Raw genomic sequence first — 19,385 nt, forward strand, 5'->3', positions numbered from 1 at the left:
TAATCCAGGACATTCAGAGGAAAGAATAGTACAGAGCAGTAACTTCAGCACTATATCTAATCATCAGATCCAAATGTTAACAGTTCACACACGCAATGATCGTCCTTTCTACATTTACGTGTGTACTTGTTACAATGTACACACTTCTCTCTATGCTGTGGTTTCTATTACACACCTGAAAGAAAGAGACAATATATGTGAAAACATCATCGCACTAACGCAATATTATTTGAAAACGAACAGTGTCTGATCGGGTGTGAATTTTAGTAATATATTTTCAGAGTCCTTGTCAATGATTTGTCATTGTCTTGTCTGACCACATTAAATATGTTCTTCTTTCTAGCTGTTTTCACTATACTGTAAATTGAGCTGGGTAGGTAAAAAAAAATGCAGTTTCTTGCTTCCGAATGCATCGGTCACTTTCCATAATACTGGTGTGACACAAGTTCACCCTCAGCAAAGAGCAAGAGCTACAACACAGCTGGCCATTTTTTACTGCTCATAAAAATACCTTCATTTTGACAATTAAGGGAAACAGCCTTCAAAATGTTTTTGGAGTAGTATGACATATGTTTATAAAATTGAATTATGTGCTAGAAAGTCCAAAGCACAAATTCAGTAACACTCTGACATGTTCTTGGCAAGATTGAAATATTCAAAAAAAGAATATTTTGAACAGAGATTAATGCAGTTTTGCTAATATCTTGTGCATTTTACTGCTATTGAATACCTAGCATTTAACATAGTGTGTTTGTGTTGGACCTTCTATAAAAGCTATCTTCTTTTCGTACTGTATGTGGTGACTTTCTACAGTGAACATCCCAGGGCACTTCAAGTATTGAAACATTGTACGAATGGCATAATTGGAAAACAAGCTGGATTAAGTGACTTTCTCAAGGTCATACAGTGAGATTGAGACACAAGAATTAAACTTAAAAGATGCATGGTTTAGGGTTCAGTTCCATACCCCACAATGTCACATGCTCCTGTAGTCTATAACAATTCCTGCAGTGTTGCTTAATATACACGAAATGGAGAACTTTACAGTATGAATAATTTTGAAATCATTATGATATCCCGTGTACTAAATATACTCTACTTACTTTTCACCAGATCTACTGTGGCAAAATAGGAGAAACTGTGGGCCCTAGTCAGTTTTGGTTAATTTTAATAATATAGCCTCTAAATGACCATACACACTTCACCATAGATTCAGATGGGTTATAACACAAAGCACTCATTATGCATTTGATACAGGCTGTATACCAAATAATGTTTTACCAGAGCAAAAGAGTCTGTTCACACACAAATCCCTTTTTCCTCAAACTCATTGGCTACAGCAGAAACATATTGACCAAATAGATTACTGTACACAGTGCATATTCCTCCAGTAGGTATCATACACTGTTTCTTAAATGTAAAAATTTTTTCAAATGGCGACAGAAGTGTCCTTGAATAACATATATGCTCAGCAGCTGTCCTAATGATCATTGCTTTAACTAATGTACTAAAGACTATGGAACAAACATTTACACAACTATTTAAAGACCAAATTAGCTAGCTTAAGGTGCCGTCAGAATTCTTCTTGTTATAGATGTGCTGCTGTTTTATCCTGCTGCCCACATTTCAGACTGAGGCAGAGTGACACACTTGTTAAACTGCAACATGGCTCTGGACTAAGTCATCTAAAGCTAAGTAATAAAGCTGGTGGCAATGATGAGTACTTGTGTGGCAGTACAGTGATACCTTGAGATACGAGTTTAATTTGTTCTGTGACCGAGCTTGTAAGTCAAAATACTCTTATCTCAAAACAATTTTCCCCATTGAATGAATTGAAATGTCATTAATCCGTTCCAGACCCCCAAAAAACACTACAATTTTTTGTTACATGTTTTTTAAATAAGAAAAATATACTTATAAATAACAAATATTGTATAAAAACACAATACAATAGAATGTACTGCAATAAACTGGTTTTATTAAGTACAGTACAGTACAATATACAATGTATAATGTACAGCATTTACGTTGGAGATCAGATGAGTTGAAGATGCTGACGGAGGTGGTGGAGAAAGGCTGAACTGAATGTTATTCACTGATATTTGCCCTTTTCGCCGCACCTTCCTCACTTTCATCTGCAGGGGTTTTTTCGAAAAATACTTGTCCAATGAGGTCTGTTTCATCCTCCCTTTCAGAATGTTTCTAAAATGAGTCATGCAAGTGTCATTAAATAGCGCAGTCGCACGCCCAGTTGAAACTTTTTCTGGGTGTTTCTTTTGAATAAAGTCTGAAAGTTTCTCCCACATTCCCAACATTTCCTTTATCTCACTTGTAGAGATAACTTCCTCCGCCTCCTCCGCGTCACTTCTTTCTTGCAAAGCCTCCGTGTGCTGCTGCGTCTGTAGCTCCTTTAGCTTCTCCGTTGTCAGTTCTTCAGAGTGCTCCTCGATGAGCTCATTGATGAGGGTTTGCCCTCCACATAACCTGCAGTCTTTCTTTCATAATCTTTTGTGACTTAAAGGCTCTGGGGTTTTCTGAATGATAAACGAGCAGTGGCTTAATCTTGCAGTTGCCGCTCGCATTGGCGCACAGTGCGAGGGTTAGCCTGTCCTTCATGGGTTTGTGGCGAGGCATCCTCTTCTCCTCTGCTGTTATATAAGTCCTCCTTGGCATCTTCTTCCAGAAGAGTCCTGTCTCATCACAATTGAAGACTTGCTGGGGGATGTATCTTTCGGCCGCTATAACTCCTGCAAAAATTTTGAGGTAATCCTCAGCTGCCTTTATATCCGCGCTCGCTGCCTCACCATGCCTGACAACGGAGTGAATGCCGGTCCTCTTTTTAAAATTCTCGAACCAGCCCCGACTGGCTTTAAACAGCTCGCCCGATGCTTCGTCTGTTGAAGTGCCTGAGGTCTGCTGCTGCAAATCAGTGTAAATCGCTCGTGCCTTCTTGCGATTATAGCCTCCGTCACAGTATCTCCTGCGAGCTGCTTCTCCGTCAACCACACAATCAGCAGCTTCTCAATATTTTCATGGATAGATGTCCGCTGCTTAGAAATGATTTTAACGCCCTTGGCTGGCGTTATAGCCTTTATCGAGTCCTTCTGCTTCAGTATGGTGCAGATTGTAGAAGTGTTGCGCTCGTACTGCTTCGCCAAATCGACTACACGCACACCTTGCTCATGTTTTTCAATAATTTCTTTCTTTATTTCAATGGACATCATCCGCTTCTTCTTCTCTGCACTGTCCTTGGCACTCACTTTCTTCGGTCCCATAGTTGGAAAAACAAAGCTTTGCAAAATAACTGCGAGCACAACACTGAAGTTTCCACTGCGAGCTAACTGGTTAAAGTGAACGAGTGAGTCACGGGATGTTGGGGCGTTCACTGTGGCGAGCTGCACGTGCTAGCGGTGGGCTGGGGTATCTGAAGCTGGCTCGTAACCCAAATTTTAGCTCTCAACTCAAAGCAAAAAATCGGCCAAGAGACTGCTCGTATCTCAAAAAACTCGTAAGTCAAGGTATCACTGTATTAGCCTATTAGGAGAATCCATGAGTAATATCTGGGCATCTATAGCAGCAACTGCTGCACCATGCATTTTGAAACTTTTAAATTAACCATATAACGCACTTTAATTTATGAAGCTGTCCTCTTAAAGCCTCATAACTATTCACTAGTGCCTTGCGGAATACATGCTATTTAAATTATAATACACTTCTGACTTGTTAAAGCGATTCTTTCATCTTCAAAGTGATTAATTTTGACCTTTCACAAACTTACAAATCAGGCAGTACAGCATATCTAATGTGAACAGGATCATAACAAATCAATACGTGGATCTGTAAAAATAACTTCTCATTGATATCTCGGTAGGGTTTGCATTTATTGCACAGTTTATGTATTTTTTACTATTTAACTGTTTATCGTGATTCTGCTCTGTTCATTCTTTTCACCTTTGCTTGACACAGGGGTCTGGAGATGTCAAGTACCACTTGGGCATGTACCACCGCAGGATCAACCGTGTGACGAACAGGAACATCACACTTTCCCTGGTGGCAAACCCCTCTCACTTGGAGGCTGTGGATCCTGTGGTTCAGGGCAAGACTAAGGCAGAGCAGTTCTATTGTGGAGACGTTGATGGGAAAAGGGTTAGAGTTCAGCCTGAGAAGTTTCTCATGACTGTTTTTATCTTCTTAAATTGGGGTCACAATTTATTCACCAATTTGTTGTTGTATATACTCTGCCTGGAAAAATTTCAGAATTGCTAAATAGTGTTCTAGAAATACCATTATGCAGATTAGCATTGGTGTGTAGAACAAGTCAATTTGAAGTCTAGATGAAGCTTATGAAAATGACATATGCCTTCAGATAATGTTTGTTGTGGGGAGCTTAAATTATTTGGCATTCAAACATTTTTTCTTAATTCTTTTAGTTGCCATGTTTAAATGCCAATAAAAATGGTCCATCTGCCAGAATAACTAAAATTAAGCTGTAATAGTTTTTGCAATATTTGCTACTGTTCTTCCACAAATTTAAATATGCATAAGAGAAACACAAATTCAGTTTTATATGCAATTGAATTAAGACCTTTTATGTGACCTAATACTTTTAGATTGTTATTTGGCATTATATTCAGTACTGCTGTACTGTGTGAAATCCACGTTTTTTGGTTTTGCAGGTTATGTCCATTTTGCTGCATGGAGATGCTGCCTTTGCAGGGCAAGGCATTGTTTATGAAACCTTTCACCTGAGTGACCTTCCTTCTTACACAACACATGGGACTATCCATGTGGTCGTCAACAACCAGGTATTAAACACCACTAAAAAGTTGTATTGTAAACTTGCATCCATTAGTAATACGTCTTACAACAAACTAGCCCAAGTACCCAACATTGCTTGGGTGTATTTGTATATTGGGTTAAGCTAAGAAAGCAGATATTTGTGTGTTTGTTTGTTTGTTTGTTTTTTTAATTTTATTAATTTATTAATATTGTCCCTTTTGTCGCTGTCAATTGCAGTGGCTCCTTGCTGGGCTGGAACCTTGAGTGCTACTTCTTTGTATTTTCTGATTTACTGTTTCTTCACAAATAGATATTTAAACTCTATTTATTAAACTAGGTGGCTTATCCAATAATTGAACACCTGTAAGCTAGATAGAACCACTGGTTGTAGTGTTCCCATTATTGACCCCTTTTCATGATTAAATATTTGAAACTCCATAAACTATATATGTTAAGAAGTGTTAATGGTAATACTGTATATGTGCAAACACTCTTGAACTTCTCATCTGTTTTGGATTAAGTAATCCATGGTTTTCAGGGTGTTGGCCTTCCGATTACAACACCCCAGTGAAACTCATAATACCCTGAGAAGCTTATATTTTAAGCTGCATGAACAATAATTGTAAATGCAAAATTTTGTGAAAATTGACATATCAGTTTTGAGTGAACAATATGACAAATTCATTGCCATCGGCTGAATCATTTGGGTATTATAATGCGGTTTTGATAAAAACCCTGTTTCTTGGTGGAATTTTATAGAAGGCATTAAAATGTATATTTTAAATTGTATCAACATTAATATGAATGCAAAAATTCTTGAGCTTCCATTTTGTTGTTTTAAAATTATGCATTTTTGTCATATCTCTGTTATAAACTCCCTTCTCAGTGACATTTTTTAATCTCCTCATTACCTGAATTTTAAATTGGTTCAACTTTATCATAAATTAAAAATTTTGTTAAGATAGAGACAACTGTTTAGGAATAATGCAATTTTTGGGTTGCCTCATCAGTACAACCCATGATGATTTTTTTGAAATTCCATATATCCTGTATTTTAATTTGGAACAGTGAAAATCTGCATGCACAATTACATGAAAATCTGTTCAGCCATTTTTGTGAGTTTGTCAAACAGAGATGTGAGTTTCATATTTACAAAAACTTATCAGTGTACCAAAATATTCTAAAATCATTACAGTAATTGTTATAATAGTTTAAAATATTTCATTTGGAATTAGAGTGCAGATTCAAGAAGTCAAACATTTATTAAAGTATGGGTGGACAGAGTTAAACATTTGTGTTTTTTTTAGTTTGTTTTAATTTAGATAATATTTAGGAAAGAGTGGTATACATCAATGAAGGTACCATGTTTACATGATCTTAAATCTTTAAAAGTGCAAGCTAGATATATTAAGAAGCTCCATGATCGCAAAGTTAGTGATTGTTATTTAAATTGAACACTAACGTTATGGAGTATACCTGAAAACATGTCACACGCCAGTAACATGGAAAATAAAGAAGAAAAACGTAATTGCGATGCAGCTTTACTTCTAAGTAAAAGAAACAGTATGGCTTACCATTAGATTCATGGAATTAATAATTTGTACAGAAAGTGGTAAATTATTTAATTCACACACTGAGATGATTGCTAACAAATATCTTATGGGAGAGTAAAACATGATTGGTGAACACCTTACTTTCTCAGACAGTGAGAAGAACAGTTCAAAGTTTTAACACTGTTCATTTGTGGAATTTGCAATTCTAAGACTGCAAAATAGGAAATTAAAAACATTGTTAAAATAGGGATGACATATTTTTTTCTTCAGATTGGTTTTACCACAGACCCTCGAATGGCTCGCTCATCTCCCTATCCTACTGATGTGGCACGAGTAGTAAATGCACCTATTTTTCACGTGAATGCGGATGACCCAGAGGCTGTTATGTATGTATGCAATGTGGCTGCAGAGTGGAGGTCCACCTTCCATAAAGATGTAGTTGTTGATCTGGTATGTGTGATTATTTTTCTCATGTTTAATTTTGCACTTAAACTGCTGAGGTTTATATACAGATCTGCCTTTAGGCGTTTTATATATAAAAGTGTGAACTTAGTATTTCTTCCCTAAAATTGTACTGCATGCTGTTAAGCTGCTAAATTGTTTCTCTCCAGTTGCAAAAAGCAATCTAGTTTTATTTCCAAATTTAGGTATGTTACAGACGAAATGGACACAATGAGATGGATGAGCCTATGTTCACTCAGCCACTAATGTATAAGCAAATCAAGAAGCAGAAGCCAGTGTTACTGAAGTATGCAGAGAAGCTTATGTCTGAGGGTGCTGTGACCCAACAGGAATATGAGGTAAATGAGAAGCATATAATGTAAAGTGACACATGCACGAAGAGTGCTGTGAAAGTAATCTTACCTGCAACTCTAGTTTTTAGGAGTCATCACTGAGAAGATGAATTTCCCAAAATATTTTTAAAACGTTTTGTGTTTTGGAGAGTTATGGTGTGCTTCTGTGACCTCCATTTGTGTAGCTTGACATCCCTTAGATCAGACTGGTCTACGAATTACACTGACAAAGTCAAACATGTTTGATTTGTCTTAAGTCATAGGCGGCAGACTTGTGGAAGAGTTGGCACCCAGAAGTATTTGCTTAAAATGCTTTCCTGAGGAAAGAAGGAATCTAGATGTTTTGGAGTACCTAGACCGAGGAAAAGTTTGTTAGTCTGATAATCTCATGTTTGTCGTACTTCCACAGAATTGAATAAAGAAAACTCAAGGGCAGAGATTGCATTTGAGCTTGCCATACTTAGAGAGCCTCTTGTATAGGACCTAGCACTCTCAGGCAGCATGTTATTTGGCTTTCAGAATGTGGAATGCTTGCAAAACTGTGCTGAAAAGACCGCACACAGTCATGCTTTTGTTATTCCATGACATTCACAATTTTATAATCTAATGTTCTTAAGGCAACAAGATCCAATAACTGAAGTCATTAAGTTGGACATACTCTCTTACTAGAAGTTATGTAGTATATTATCAGTTTTACTAGAAGGTATGTAGTATATTATCAGTTTTTTTCGTTTGTCTCCACACTTCATGTCTTCTGCAAAGCTGCTTGTATTTCTGCTGCTTTAAAATGCAGTTACACTTCCACTGGTGCACATTGAAACATTTTCAATATTTTCCATTGGTGCACATTGAAAAATTTTAAATGTGCATTGTAATGTTTAAACAAATTATCACCTTTATAATCAGAATTATTTAATGATAAACTGTAATGGAAGATTATACAAAGAGCACAAAGCTATGGATCCTGAATGGCCAAATTATTATGGAATGCAGCTGACTTGCACAGATGAAGTTTTCTAGTTTTTCATATGTATGTTTTTTTTTTTCTGTTGTCATGCACTTTTGTGTTTTTTTCCTGTATATTTTAGGAGGAAATTTCCAAGTATGATAAAATCTGTGAAGAGGCTTATACAAGATCAAAGGATGAGAAAATTCTGCACATTAAGCACTGGCTAGACTCACCTTGGCCTGGTTAGGACAGTAATTTTTAAGACAAACTATAAAGAATCTGCCTCCAAATTGTTTGAACTAGGAATAGCAAAATGGAACTGATGACAGTGGTTGAGATGATGAATAATTAATGTTGGGTGGCAATTATTTTTTTTTTAAGGTTTCTTCACCCTGGATGGTCAGCCAAAAAGCATGACATGCCCATCGACTGGACTAAGTGAAGAGGAACTTAATCACATTGGAGAAGTTGCCAGTTCTGTTCCGGTTGAAGATTTCACTATTCATGGAGGTTTGTTTAACACTGTTCATATTTCTCAACAATTATATCCATACCCCCACCACAAGTTCCACTATACCTTTGAAATGTTTAACTTGCTTTACTGTGGAATATTTAAATTAACTGTTTTAGTGTGGTTTTATTATTTAAATAATTTAAGAATGACACATGTAACCTCAATATGTAAGTAATAGTAAACTACCAGTGATCACCTATGAACACAAAAATGATTTTTAAATACCCCTCTTTAGCAGATTACGCCTAAAAATTGTGTTTCTGTTAGAAATAATCAAATTCAAATAAAAAAGAATTCTGCTTTACGTTACTTTACTTTTTTTATACGATTTTCACCTCTTAGTTTATTTTCAGTTTAGTTTTGGTTTAGGCCATTTATTGGAGCCCTCATTATCAAAAAGTTTTTATTTTGAAAGAATTATTTCATTAAATTTTTTGTTTTAGCTTAAATAAGGGTTGTATAATGTATTCATTTCAATTAGTTTTGTTCTTTCCCTTTAATTTAGCTCTGCAAACCCAACTGCCATCATTGATATTGCAGTTCTTTTTCTTAATATCTGTGTCATACTCAAAGCACACACAGGCAATACCTTCTTGTTTATGACCATTTCCTTACTGTGTTTATCCAAAAACATGTTCTTTCCAGCTAGATGACAACTGCTTAGGCTACATGACCATGTAGTGTATTGCCAGTTAGCAAAAATGGAAGAACTATCAAGAATGTTCCCTCTAAGAACTGAGATATGGGCTCAGCAAAAATGTTCAGTTACATTGCACTTTTACCACTACTTACTATGCTTACAGTAAATGTAACAATCTGAAATCTTTATGCAGTACAGAACACACTTTGCATTACATATTACATTACATTAATAAAAATAGTTCAAATTTAGCAATAGTTGGCTGTCTCATCATATTCTAGCGGAAACGCATTTAATCTTTTAACAAATAGTGTTTTGTACACGTCCATCCATTCAGGATGTAATTTGCCTAATGTGCAAGACCCCAACCCAAACACCCTCGTGTGTTAGACAAATCAAACCCAGACACACAAGTTCTCAAAAAAAAAAAAAAAAATATCAAACATAATACAAGAAACAGAGATAAAAGAAAACTGTACACCACCGGTAAAAAATGGCATTTCTTCTGTGCCATCCCTAAGACTTTGCATGCTTTTGGGAATAAAATAAAGCTTGATTTTGCAGAATGATACAAATTTTGGTAATATGATGGTGGACATAATTCTTCTTGAACTACTATTTAATGGTCTGATCCAATAGCTTAAATTCAGATCAGATGTTAGGCATTCTTCAAACTACGGTTATTTGTTTAACTCTCGGGTCATTAAGCTTTACTGTGTTTGACAAACCTGATTTTCTTCAATGGTAATAACCACCAAACTGCACCTGAATAATATTGGTGTGGTTAAGCATAAGATGAAGTAATTGGGGTACTTAAATCTCAGTTTTCAAGACATTTACATCTTCTGTATGTATGTATAAACATACATCTTCTGCATAAGCAACTTCCTACTTTTTTGTGTAGTGTAAGAGAATTAAACATGCTATAAAGTTAGCAAACATTGTGGTTGTAGCTGAATAACAGGTAAACAAGCAATGGTTTTAGATAGCTTACACACAGGAAAAGGTTTTACAGTGTTCATCTCAGGTTTACTTAAAGTGTGGCTTTAGAAGACATTTTATATATGCCTTCAGTCTCAAGGTAAATTATGTTTACATTTGCTGTCAAGGAAAACAACCATTTGTTAAAGATAAGCATTGATTTTTAAATTCTGGAAGATCTTTGGAATTAACACCACACCTCAATTCTGAAAAAGTAACCGAGGTACTGTGGTCTCATAGTACACAAAATTCCCTGTGTTTTTTTTGTGTGCTATGTCTGTCTGTGATCAGCTTCAACATATAGTGACTGTAATCTAACAAACTATTATAGGTACTATATTTTTGACAGGTGAAGTAAAACTAGCATCCTCCTTAGTAATTAACACCAAACTTCTTTTAAGCAAAAACTTGGTTTGAAATATAGCACAAGCAAATATAAAGAATTTTGCTGTGCTTGAAGATGCAACAGTGCAAGTTACACATCATGTGATTCAGGGAGCAGCAGTGCAAGTTCCTTTGTATAGTTGTTCCACGTTTTTTATTTTGCAGCATTACCTTGCTTTTAACTCTATTACAAAACCACAGTATGTAACTGGAATTGTGCTCTTATACACAGGCTTGAAACGAATTCTGAAAGGGCGTGGTGATATGGTGAAAGATAGAACTGTAGACTGGGCCCTTGGGGAATACATGGCATTTGGCTCACTGCTGAAAGAAGGCATACACGTGCGCTTAAGTGGACAGGATGTTGAAAGGGGCACTTTCAGGTATTCATTATAATGTAAATCGTTCAAGATTAGAATTGTCCTGTATTTGTATAGAACAGTTTGTGCCTGTTCAACAAATTAGACTGTGGTACTAATTTCTTTTTACAGTCACCGGCATCATGTATTACATGATCAAAATGTGGACAAACGGACGTGCATCCCAATGAACCATATGTGGCCAAACCAGGCTCCATACACTGTGTGTAACAGCTCCCTTTCAGAGTATGGTGTTCTTGGTGAGTTTTGCTTCACTGATAGCAGTATATATGGAGAAGGAAAGCTTGAATTGGCATTCTTGTATATCATTTGGTTAAACAAATGAGTAATGTAATGCTTCCATTTTCTAAATATCTTTATATACTTTGTACCTTTAGTGTGGATACTTGAACCAAAAACAATGTACATTTTGGGCTTTAGTGAGAATTTTTTATCTTTTTAAATTGTTTTTATTGTTTCCATCAGCCATGGTTTAACAGTGGATTATTAAGCTGTTGGTACACAAACAAAGTGCAGTTTAATTCAGCAAATACAATAGTATTTAAGTATGAGGACATTATTAGAACAGAATAGCATTAAAAATAGATAATGTAAAACTCACTAGAAAAAGTTGTGGTATGTGATGCTTTTTAAATTCCTTGAATAAGCTTGTGAAGCAGGTGAAAAAGTGGACTGTCTTCCAAAAATAAAACAAAAGATAAATTTAAGCTAAAAGCAGCATTTACCTTTGAAGTACAACATTTGCCCATTTAATTGGTGGCTATCATTAGTACTACATTAATTGAAAATGAGAGTTTTTCAAATTGCATTTTAAAGGACCTCTCTTCTCTGCCTTTAGGCTTTGAGCTGGGCTTTGCAATGGCTAGCCCCAACGCCCTTGTACTTTGGGAGGCACAATTTGCTGATTTCTATAACACTGCACAGGCAATTATTGATCAGTTTATCTGTGCTGGTCAAGCTAAATGGGTTCGTCAGAATGGCATTGTCTTGCTTCTTCCCCATGGCCTGGAGGGAATGGTAAGTAAGAAGCAAACAAATGAAGTAGTGAATAAAAATCGATTGATATATGCATGTTTTGCATATGTTGTTGGTCAGATTTTTCATGTAAAAAAATCACTGTGCTCTGTATACTATGACTACATTTATTGAGCATAGGCTAACTTGAAAATATAAAATCTGTTGACTTTATATGTGACAAATGTTTTTACATTTTTTGGAATGGCAGCGAAATAGGATTATTCTGCTGGGATTTATGCGTCAGTTTAGATTTCTCAGACAGAAATTGGCCATAAAGTTACATCATCTTATATGTGACATCAAAATCAATTATACTGCTAACGTTGGTATCTACTTTCAAGGTCATCCATCACAATAGGTCATTTACATCAAAATTGAACATAGTGTATTATAGACATTTGATTATGCATATCTCCATTGCCTTTAAGGTTCCTCCACTGATTTGGCATTCAGCTTTGTGACTTTTGATGAGTTAAGCCTTGACCACAGCTAGGTGCAATTTATGGGTCTCATTTTTTAAATATTCATAGAATTAATGGTTTTGTAAACTTTTGAATTCTCTGTGTTCATATAACTCTTTTTCATCTCTACAGCTTGTATCCACATTTTATATTAAAGTCTTGAAAATTATTCCAATGTGCAGGCATGTGCTTGTACTTTACAAGTTGCCTTAAAGTGACATGAAACGTCTGTCATGATAGATAAAATTAAAGCATTGAGGTATATTTCATCTGTTACTGGAAAAAAAATCAATTCTTGAACATGGACCTAAGGAGAGGCAAAAGCTAGTTAACTGGTGTGTAACACCCAATTCCCATCAAAAGTTTTAGAACACCTCAGTTTTTCTTCAAATGTAATCAGTTAAAATACAGTAAATAACCTAAAATGGTGAACAGGTAAGCAGTAAACTGCCAGAGGTTTAAATTTAACATTTAGGTTAGAAAAAAAGGAAATTTCAGAATATTATAAATGGGGTTTTCTTCAGGGAACAACTAATAGGTTACAACATACAGATGCGGTGCAGCAGTTACATTAAATTAAGCCTTACATGTTGAAGCAAACAGTTTGCACAGGTGTCCCAAATTCTGTTGATTACTTAATACTAGGATTACCAGAGCCAACGAAAAAAACTCGTAAATCCGGCCCACCTTAAATCCCTTCGCACCTCTCCATCAACGTCTTTTGTCTTCTAAATGTGTCAGTAAGCCCAAGCAGCAAGCAGCTTCCCGTACCATCCCCCCACCGCCTCAGAATGGGCAAGAAGTTTTCCCAGTTCCTGCCTTGATTAATTATCTGGGAGTGAGATACCCAGAATTGTAAGGGGAAATAATTTGATGTGTGTTTAGTGTCTACAACAATTTATGTAAACACATTGTAAAAACTAAGTTTTTTACGTTTTAGTAATAAATGACAAAATGTAGACATGAATTGTATAATGTGTGAAGACTGATGGCCAAAGATCAAATAAACACTTTCACAAAAGGTGCAAGTACACTATGACAGCTTCTGTGGTGCTGTGGTTAGAACTGCCGACTTATAATCCAGATGACATGAGTTCGAAACCAGCTCCCCGGCAAATGTACCGTTTTTGAGTAGTGAGCTGCTCTTATTGTTAATATTATACAATAAAAACATACATTTGATTTGTGTCTGTAACAGCCGTGTAAATTTATAGGACTTGTAAAACTTAGCTTTTTTTTTTTTTCCTTCACCTTTATTCTCTCGGTCATGATCACGGTACAACACCCACCCCCTGCCCCAGATCTGACGCGGTTACTTTTTATGTGAAACTGGGAATAACTGTAGATGTGAGTGGTGTTTTGAGACAATGGAACTAGAAATTCTCTGATCTGGAGGGATTAAAGCTGACACACAAACGATGGATGAATCTGCCTTCTTCGTATCTCACCGTCACTTGATTTTTTTTATTTATTCAGTTTTATTGAGTGTTCCTGCTCACGCTGAATTAGTATGCACCTTATGGTCCATGATGTCAAAGCCGCACTGACAAAAAAATGAGATGTATGTGTATATGATATTTGGAATTATTCATTTTATGACGTGTATAGTACATTTAGGAAATATTTGCAGCACGGATGCAACATTATTCATATTATTCATATTCATTCAGAGAGAGGTGCAAAGGGTTTTAAGGTGGGCCGGATTTACAAGTTTTTTCGTAGGCTTTGGCAATTCTAGTGTTAAAACCCCTCAGTCAGTCTTAAAGCAGATATGGAACAGACTGTGTTACTACACCCTCTACTACGAAGTACTACTTGGACAATATTACATTGTAGAAAGTTGTAAATTACAATGATGATGGCAATTAACAAAAGAAATGAGACAGCATTATTACCCTTAGACGTATAGGCCTCACATTTACAGAAATTGCGCAAAAAAAAAAAAAAAGTGTCGGTGAGTAGAGTAGTGTCCTACACAATCCTACAGCAATTGAAACTGGAAGAAACTCTGATGGTAAACATCTGGCAGACCAAAGTCACAACCCAAGGAGATGACAAGTTGCTGAGGGTCCCCAGCTTGTGTGATCACAAGTGCCTTACAGCACAACAGCTTCAAGCACAGCTTAACAGGTCGAAAAAAGCAAGTGTCAGTTTCTATTGTGAAGAGGAGACTTTGTGCTGCAGGTTTGACAGGGCGAGTAGCAGTAAGAAAGCCATTCTTTAAAGGACAAAATAGGGCCTTGAACTACCAACTGTGGATTACTGCTGACTGGATGGTGATTGATGATTCAAAGTTTGAACTCTTCATCACGCAGGGTGTTTGTACACTGTCAACTTGGTGGAAGGATAATTCCTCAGTGTGTGACACCAGCTGTTAAATATGGGAGAGGAAGTGTGATGGTCTGGGGTTGTTTTCTCACAGGCAGAGTTGGTGACTTGCACAGAGTGACTGGCATTTTAAATCAAAAGGATTACCACAGTTTGGCTGTTATATCAGTAAAAGGTGGCTACTTCGATGAATCACAAATATGAGTAAAACTGTCTTGATTTCATGAAACATTAAAGACATTAAACTGCATGCATTTTCATTAACACAATAAACTGAGTTCTAAAAGTTTTGACGGGTAGTCAATAAATGAAGGGAAATGTCAATAGGTATTCCTTTGTAAACTTCACATTAATATTCCATTTAATAAATGATACTGTTTTTGTTTTATAATATGTTAATGGAAGCTGCTTAGAAAGAGACATGAGCAAACACGTGTATCAGTGATTATTGGACTATTTGAAAATTCATTAGAATCTTGCCTCTTTTCTACCTATGAGAACACTACTTAATGTTTGTGAATGTATTCTGACATTAGTTGATAAATTCTATTTAGAATACATTCAAGTATATAAATTGCAGAAGGTTGGGAACTCTCTGTCTCTTACTTAAATTCCCATAAATAGGAAATCTTGGAGTTTTTTCTTGCAGAGATTCAGATCTGTTATTTTATGAGTGTTTATTTTTGTTTTGTGGATTCCGGTGTCCTTTTCTAAACTGATTTTTTCCACTGCATGTTGTTGGGATGTGTTGCTAATATACCGTTTTACGCACAGGGACCAGAACACTCGTCTGGCCGGCCTGAGAGATTCTTGCAGATGTGCAACGATGACTCTGATGTTTTCCCTGTAAGTAAAGGGTTCCGAAATGATAATGCCTTTTTCGAAATGTACATGTTTGATCTTCATCCTTTACTTGTTTTGTCATTTGTACTAAGAACCTTTTTGGCATGCAAATTCTATAACAATGTTTGAATAGAACTAATTGGGAAAACTGGGAGTGTGTTGATACATGCTGTATTTTAAGCAGCAAAGCAGTGGAATTCATAGAAAGTGGCTATTAAACAATGTATGTTACTTTTTTTTTTCATTTTTAAATTATTTAGACTTAAGATATTAACTGGTTTTTAAACAGATTTCTTTTTTTATATAGAAAATTACTGATGACTTCGCTGTTCGCCAGCTATATGACTGTAATTGGATTGTGGTTAACTGTTCCACGCCAGCAAACTACTTTCATGTCTTGAGAAGACAAATCCTCCTGCCTTTCAGGAAGCCGGTATGTATCGCCTTTCAATCTGCTTTAAATAGTTAGTTATGCTTTTGTGATAATAGGTAGATGTGTGTGTTTGTGTGTGTATGTATGTGTATAGGTTAAATCCCGTTGGAATGATTACTGAAGTAATGAGATGTTCAGAATAATGAATACTTTTTGTGGGCCCAGACAAACGTCGTAGAACATCCTGTTAAACTAATCTTGTTTTAACGAAATGTAAATGTATAAGAAACATTTTTTTCAACCAAAAATGGCCACCAATGATGATAATGCAATGCAAAAAATACTTAATGCCTCTCCTACACTTTCTGTGCCGAGTCTTGGGAACCTTGAAACTGGTTCTCATTGAGGTTGTCTCAATGAGAGAGACAGTCTGTTAAGAAATTTTTCGTCTCAGGCAGTCTCAATAAGTGTGTAGGTGTGACATCATACACATAGCTGAATTCTGAGTCAGTACTCCACCGAGCATCCACATGGGTTGTTGAGTTGTGTGCGGGTACTGTACTGTTCGAGTTTTATAGCGCTTCTCAAACCTTTCTTTGAGTTTAACAAAAAAAGTGAGAAACGGGATCAGTTTACGCATGTTGGAATCACGCCTTCGTCATCATCACCTAACAACTTGTTTTCATTCTGTATTCATATCCATATTTCTATTTTTAAAAATTACATCTAGTGTCATTCAGTGTTCATACCTGTATTTCTATTAAAAAAAATACATCTAACATCTCACTTTCATTCTGTATTTATTACCTGTATTTCTATTTTTCTAACATCTAGTTTTCAAAATAAAATATTTTTTACAGTTTAAGAAGCGCTGTTTTTTATACAGTTATTGTCAAGCTTGGGTCACAGAGTTGCACGAGAAATAAGAAGGTAAGTCCAGGTTTTCAAGGAAGATACAGGTACTTTATTAATGTATAGAGAAGGCTGGTTCATTCTCAAGACTTCATTCAGAATAGGAGCTGTTAGGTGCCACGGCATTTGCGATCATCCTGCTTTTTCTGCCATCTTCAGATTAGAAGAACACCAGTAGCTTGGCATCATTGCTGTGGTAAAAGTGATCTGGAGAAAACACATCAGTAGAGTTTGAAGAAGAGCAAATCAAAGCTTTATGTTTAATGTTAAATGTTAAACATTGCGTGACAATGTAATCCTCATCCTGCAGAGGAGAACTAATTACTTTGCTGTTGGTTTATATTTTACCAGACGCAGCAGAGCAGCTACAGAACTGTCCTTGCGCCGCTGCCGATATACTTGGCCAACCACTGATGGTCCTGGTCATAATACTATTCATATTTTCGCTATATTCATTGTAATGAAATTTTCGATATAACAAAATATTTTTATGGTCCTGTGAGTTTCGTTACAATGGGATTCTGCCTGCATGTGTGAGTGTGTATATATATATTTGTGAAAGAATGGGTCATTCTCAGGAGGTCAGTGAATTCCAGCGTGGTACCGTGATAGGATGCCACCTGTGCAATAAGTCCATTCGTGAAATTTCCTCACTACTGAATATTCCATGGTCAACTATTAGTGGTATTATAACAAAGTAGAAGCAATTGGGAACAACAGCAACTCAGCCACGAAGTGGTAGGCCACGTAAAGTCACAGAGTGGGGAGAGCTCTGCATGCTGAGGTACATGTGCAGAAGTCGCCAACTTTCTAGAGAGTCAATAGCTACAGACCTCCAAAAGCTCAAGAACAGTGCAAAGAGAGATTCATAAAATGAGTTTCCATCCAAAGCTTCATCCAAGCTTTGCATCACCAAGTGCAATGCAAAGCATCGGATGCAGTGGTGTAAAGCACACTGCCACTGGACTCTAGAGCAGTGGAGACGAGTCTGGTTTGGGTGGTTGCCAGGAGAACGATACTTGCCTGACCACATTGTGCCAGGTGTAAAGTTTGGTGGAGAGAGGATTATAGTGTGGGGTTGTTTTTCAGGGGTTGGGCTTGGACCCTTAGTTCCAGTGAAAGGAACTCTTAATGCTTCAGGATAAAAAGCCATTTTGAACAATTTCATGCTCCCAACTTTGTGGGAACAGTTTGGGGATGTCCCCTTCCTGTTCCAACATGACTGCACACCAATGCACAAAGCAAGGTCTATAAAGAAATGGATCAGCAAGTTTGGTGTGGAGGAACTCAGAGACTGCGAGCCAGGCCTTTTCGTCCCACATCAGTGCCTGACCTCACAAATGCTCTCCTGGAAGAATGGTCAAAAATTCCCATAAACACACTCCAAAACCGTGTGGAAAGTCTTCCCAGAAGAGTTGAAGATGTTGTAGCTGCAAAGAGTCTGCCAACTCCATATTAAAGGCTATGTATTAAGAATGGGATGTCATTAAAGTTCATGTGTGTACTGTATGTATGTGTATATGTTTGTGTGTATGTATGTTATGTAAATATAATAATAATGCAGATCTGATGGTGTATTTTCTTCTAGTTGATCATCTTTACTCCTAAGTCATTGTTGCGTCATCCTGAAGCCAAATCCAGTTTCGATGACATGCTACCTGGTAAGCAGACGCGAAGGCAAATTATTGGCCAAATCTCATTAAATGCGCCCTTTTGTCTGGGTTGGGGGAGAGAGATCACAGACTACCACCTATATAGCCCGTTACTGGTTTGGGCAAATAAATATACTTTTGTTTTCTTCATAGATTTCTTGAAAATTAGAAATGATTGAAAGCTCATTCTTTGTGTCATACTTTTATACTAGGTGGGAATGTTTTCTGTAAAGTTATCATGTTTTTTTAAAAGTGGAACAATGATTTAGTACAGAATTAAAAATAGTACCAAAATCACAGATAAGTACAGGCACTATTGAATTGAAGATTATTCTTTTTAAATTCATGTGACTCTGCAGAGCTTTTCTCATGGGATTACAAATAAACCAAAAATGTGAGGGGAAAATGACTACTGTAGCATTAGAGTGCTTGTAAGATATTTATGTAATATCTATATAATGTATAAATGGATAAAGCATTAATTTTGTAGATAACGTGTGTATGTGTATGTATATAAGCATATGTTTGTGTGTGTATATATTTTATAAAAAAAGATGGTATATGATATCATGTTATAAATTTCAGGTACACATTTCCAGCGTTTGATTCCAGATGATGGACCAGTTATTAAAAACCCTGAAGGAGTGCAGCGCATTGTTTTCTGCACAGGCAAAGTGTACTATGAACTGACTCGAGAAAGGAAAGCTCAAGGAAAGGAAGACAAGGTTGCCATTTCAAGGATTGAGCAGGTATTTATAATAACACAGAACAGTAGGAAATTGACAAATGAGAGTGAACTATTCAGTTCTTATTTATATGTGACCT

General features: G+C 36.3%; 1 protein-coding gene across 3 annotated transcripts in view; it reads left to right on the forward strand.

Annotated features, from left to right (window-relative positions):
* ogdhb (oxoglutarate dehydrogenase b) overlaps positions 1–19,385 on the forward strand; it is a 118,401-nt gene that overhangs the window by 92,642 nt on the left and 6,374 nt on the right. For all 3 annotated transcript variants that reach the window (XM_028798020.2, XM_051936240.1, XM_028798011.2), the window contains 13 exons: positions 3,967–4,146; positions 4,677–4,805; positions 6,603–6,782; positions 6,980–7,132; positions 8,215–8,317; positions 8,457–8,585; positions 10,827–10,977; positions 11,086–11,213; positions 11,813–11,991; positions 15,555–15,626; positions 15,931–16,056; positions 18,497–18,569; positions 19,146–19,309. In XM_028798020.2, coding sequence (XP_028653853.1) covers positions 3,967–4,146; positions 4,677–4,805; positions 6,603–6,782; positions 6,980–7,132; positions 8,215–8,317; positions 8,457–8,585; positions 10,827–10,977; positions 11,086–11,213; positions 11,813–11,991; positions 15,555–15,626; positions 15,931–16,056; positions 18,497–18,569; positions 19,146–19,309 — 1,767 coding nt within the window. The remainder of the gene's footprint in view (positions 1–3,966; positions 4,147–4,676; positions 4,806–6,602; positions 6,783–6,979; positions 7,133–8,214; positions 8,318–8,456; positions 8,586–10,826; positions 10,978–11,085; positions 11,214–11,812; positions 11,992–15,554; positions 15,627–15,930; positions 16,057–18,496; positions 18,570–19,145; positions 19,310–19,385) is intronic.

The sequence above is a fragment of the Erpetoichthys calabaricus genome, chromosome 1 (genome assembly GCF_900747795.2).
Source record: "Erpetoichthys calabaricus chromosome 1, fErpCal1.3, whole genome shotgun sequence".
Taxonomy (NCBI): domain Eukaryota; kingdom Metazoa; phylum Chordata; class Cladistia; order Polypteriformes; family Polypteridae; genus Erpetoichthys; species Erpetoichthys calabaricus.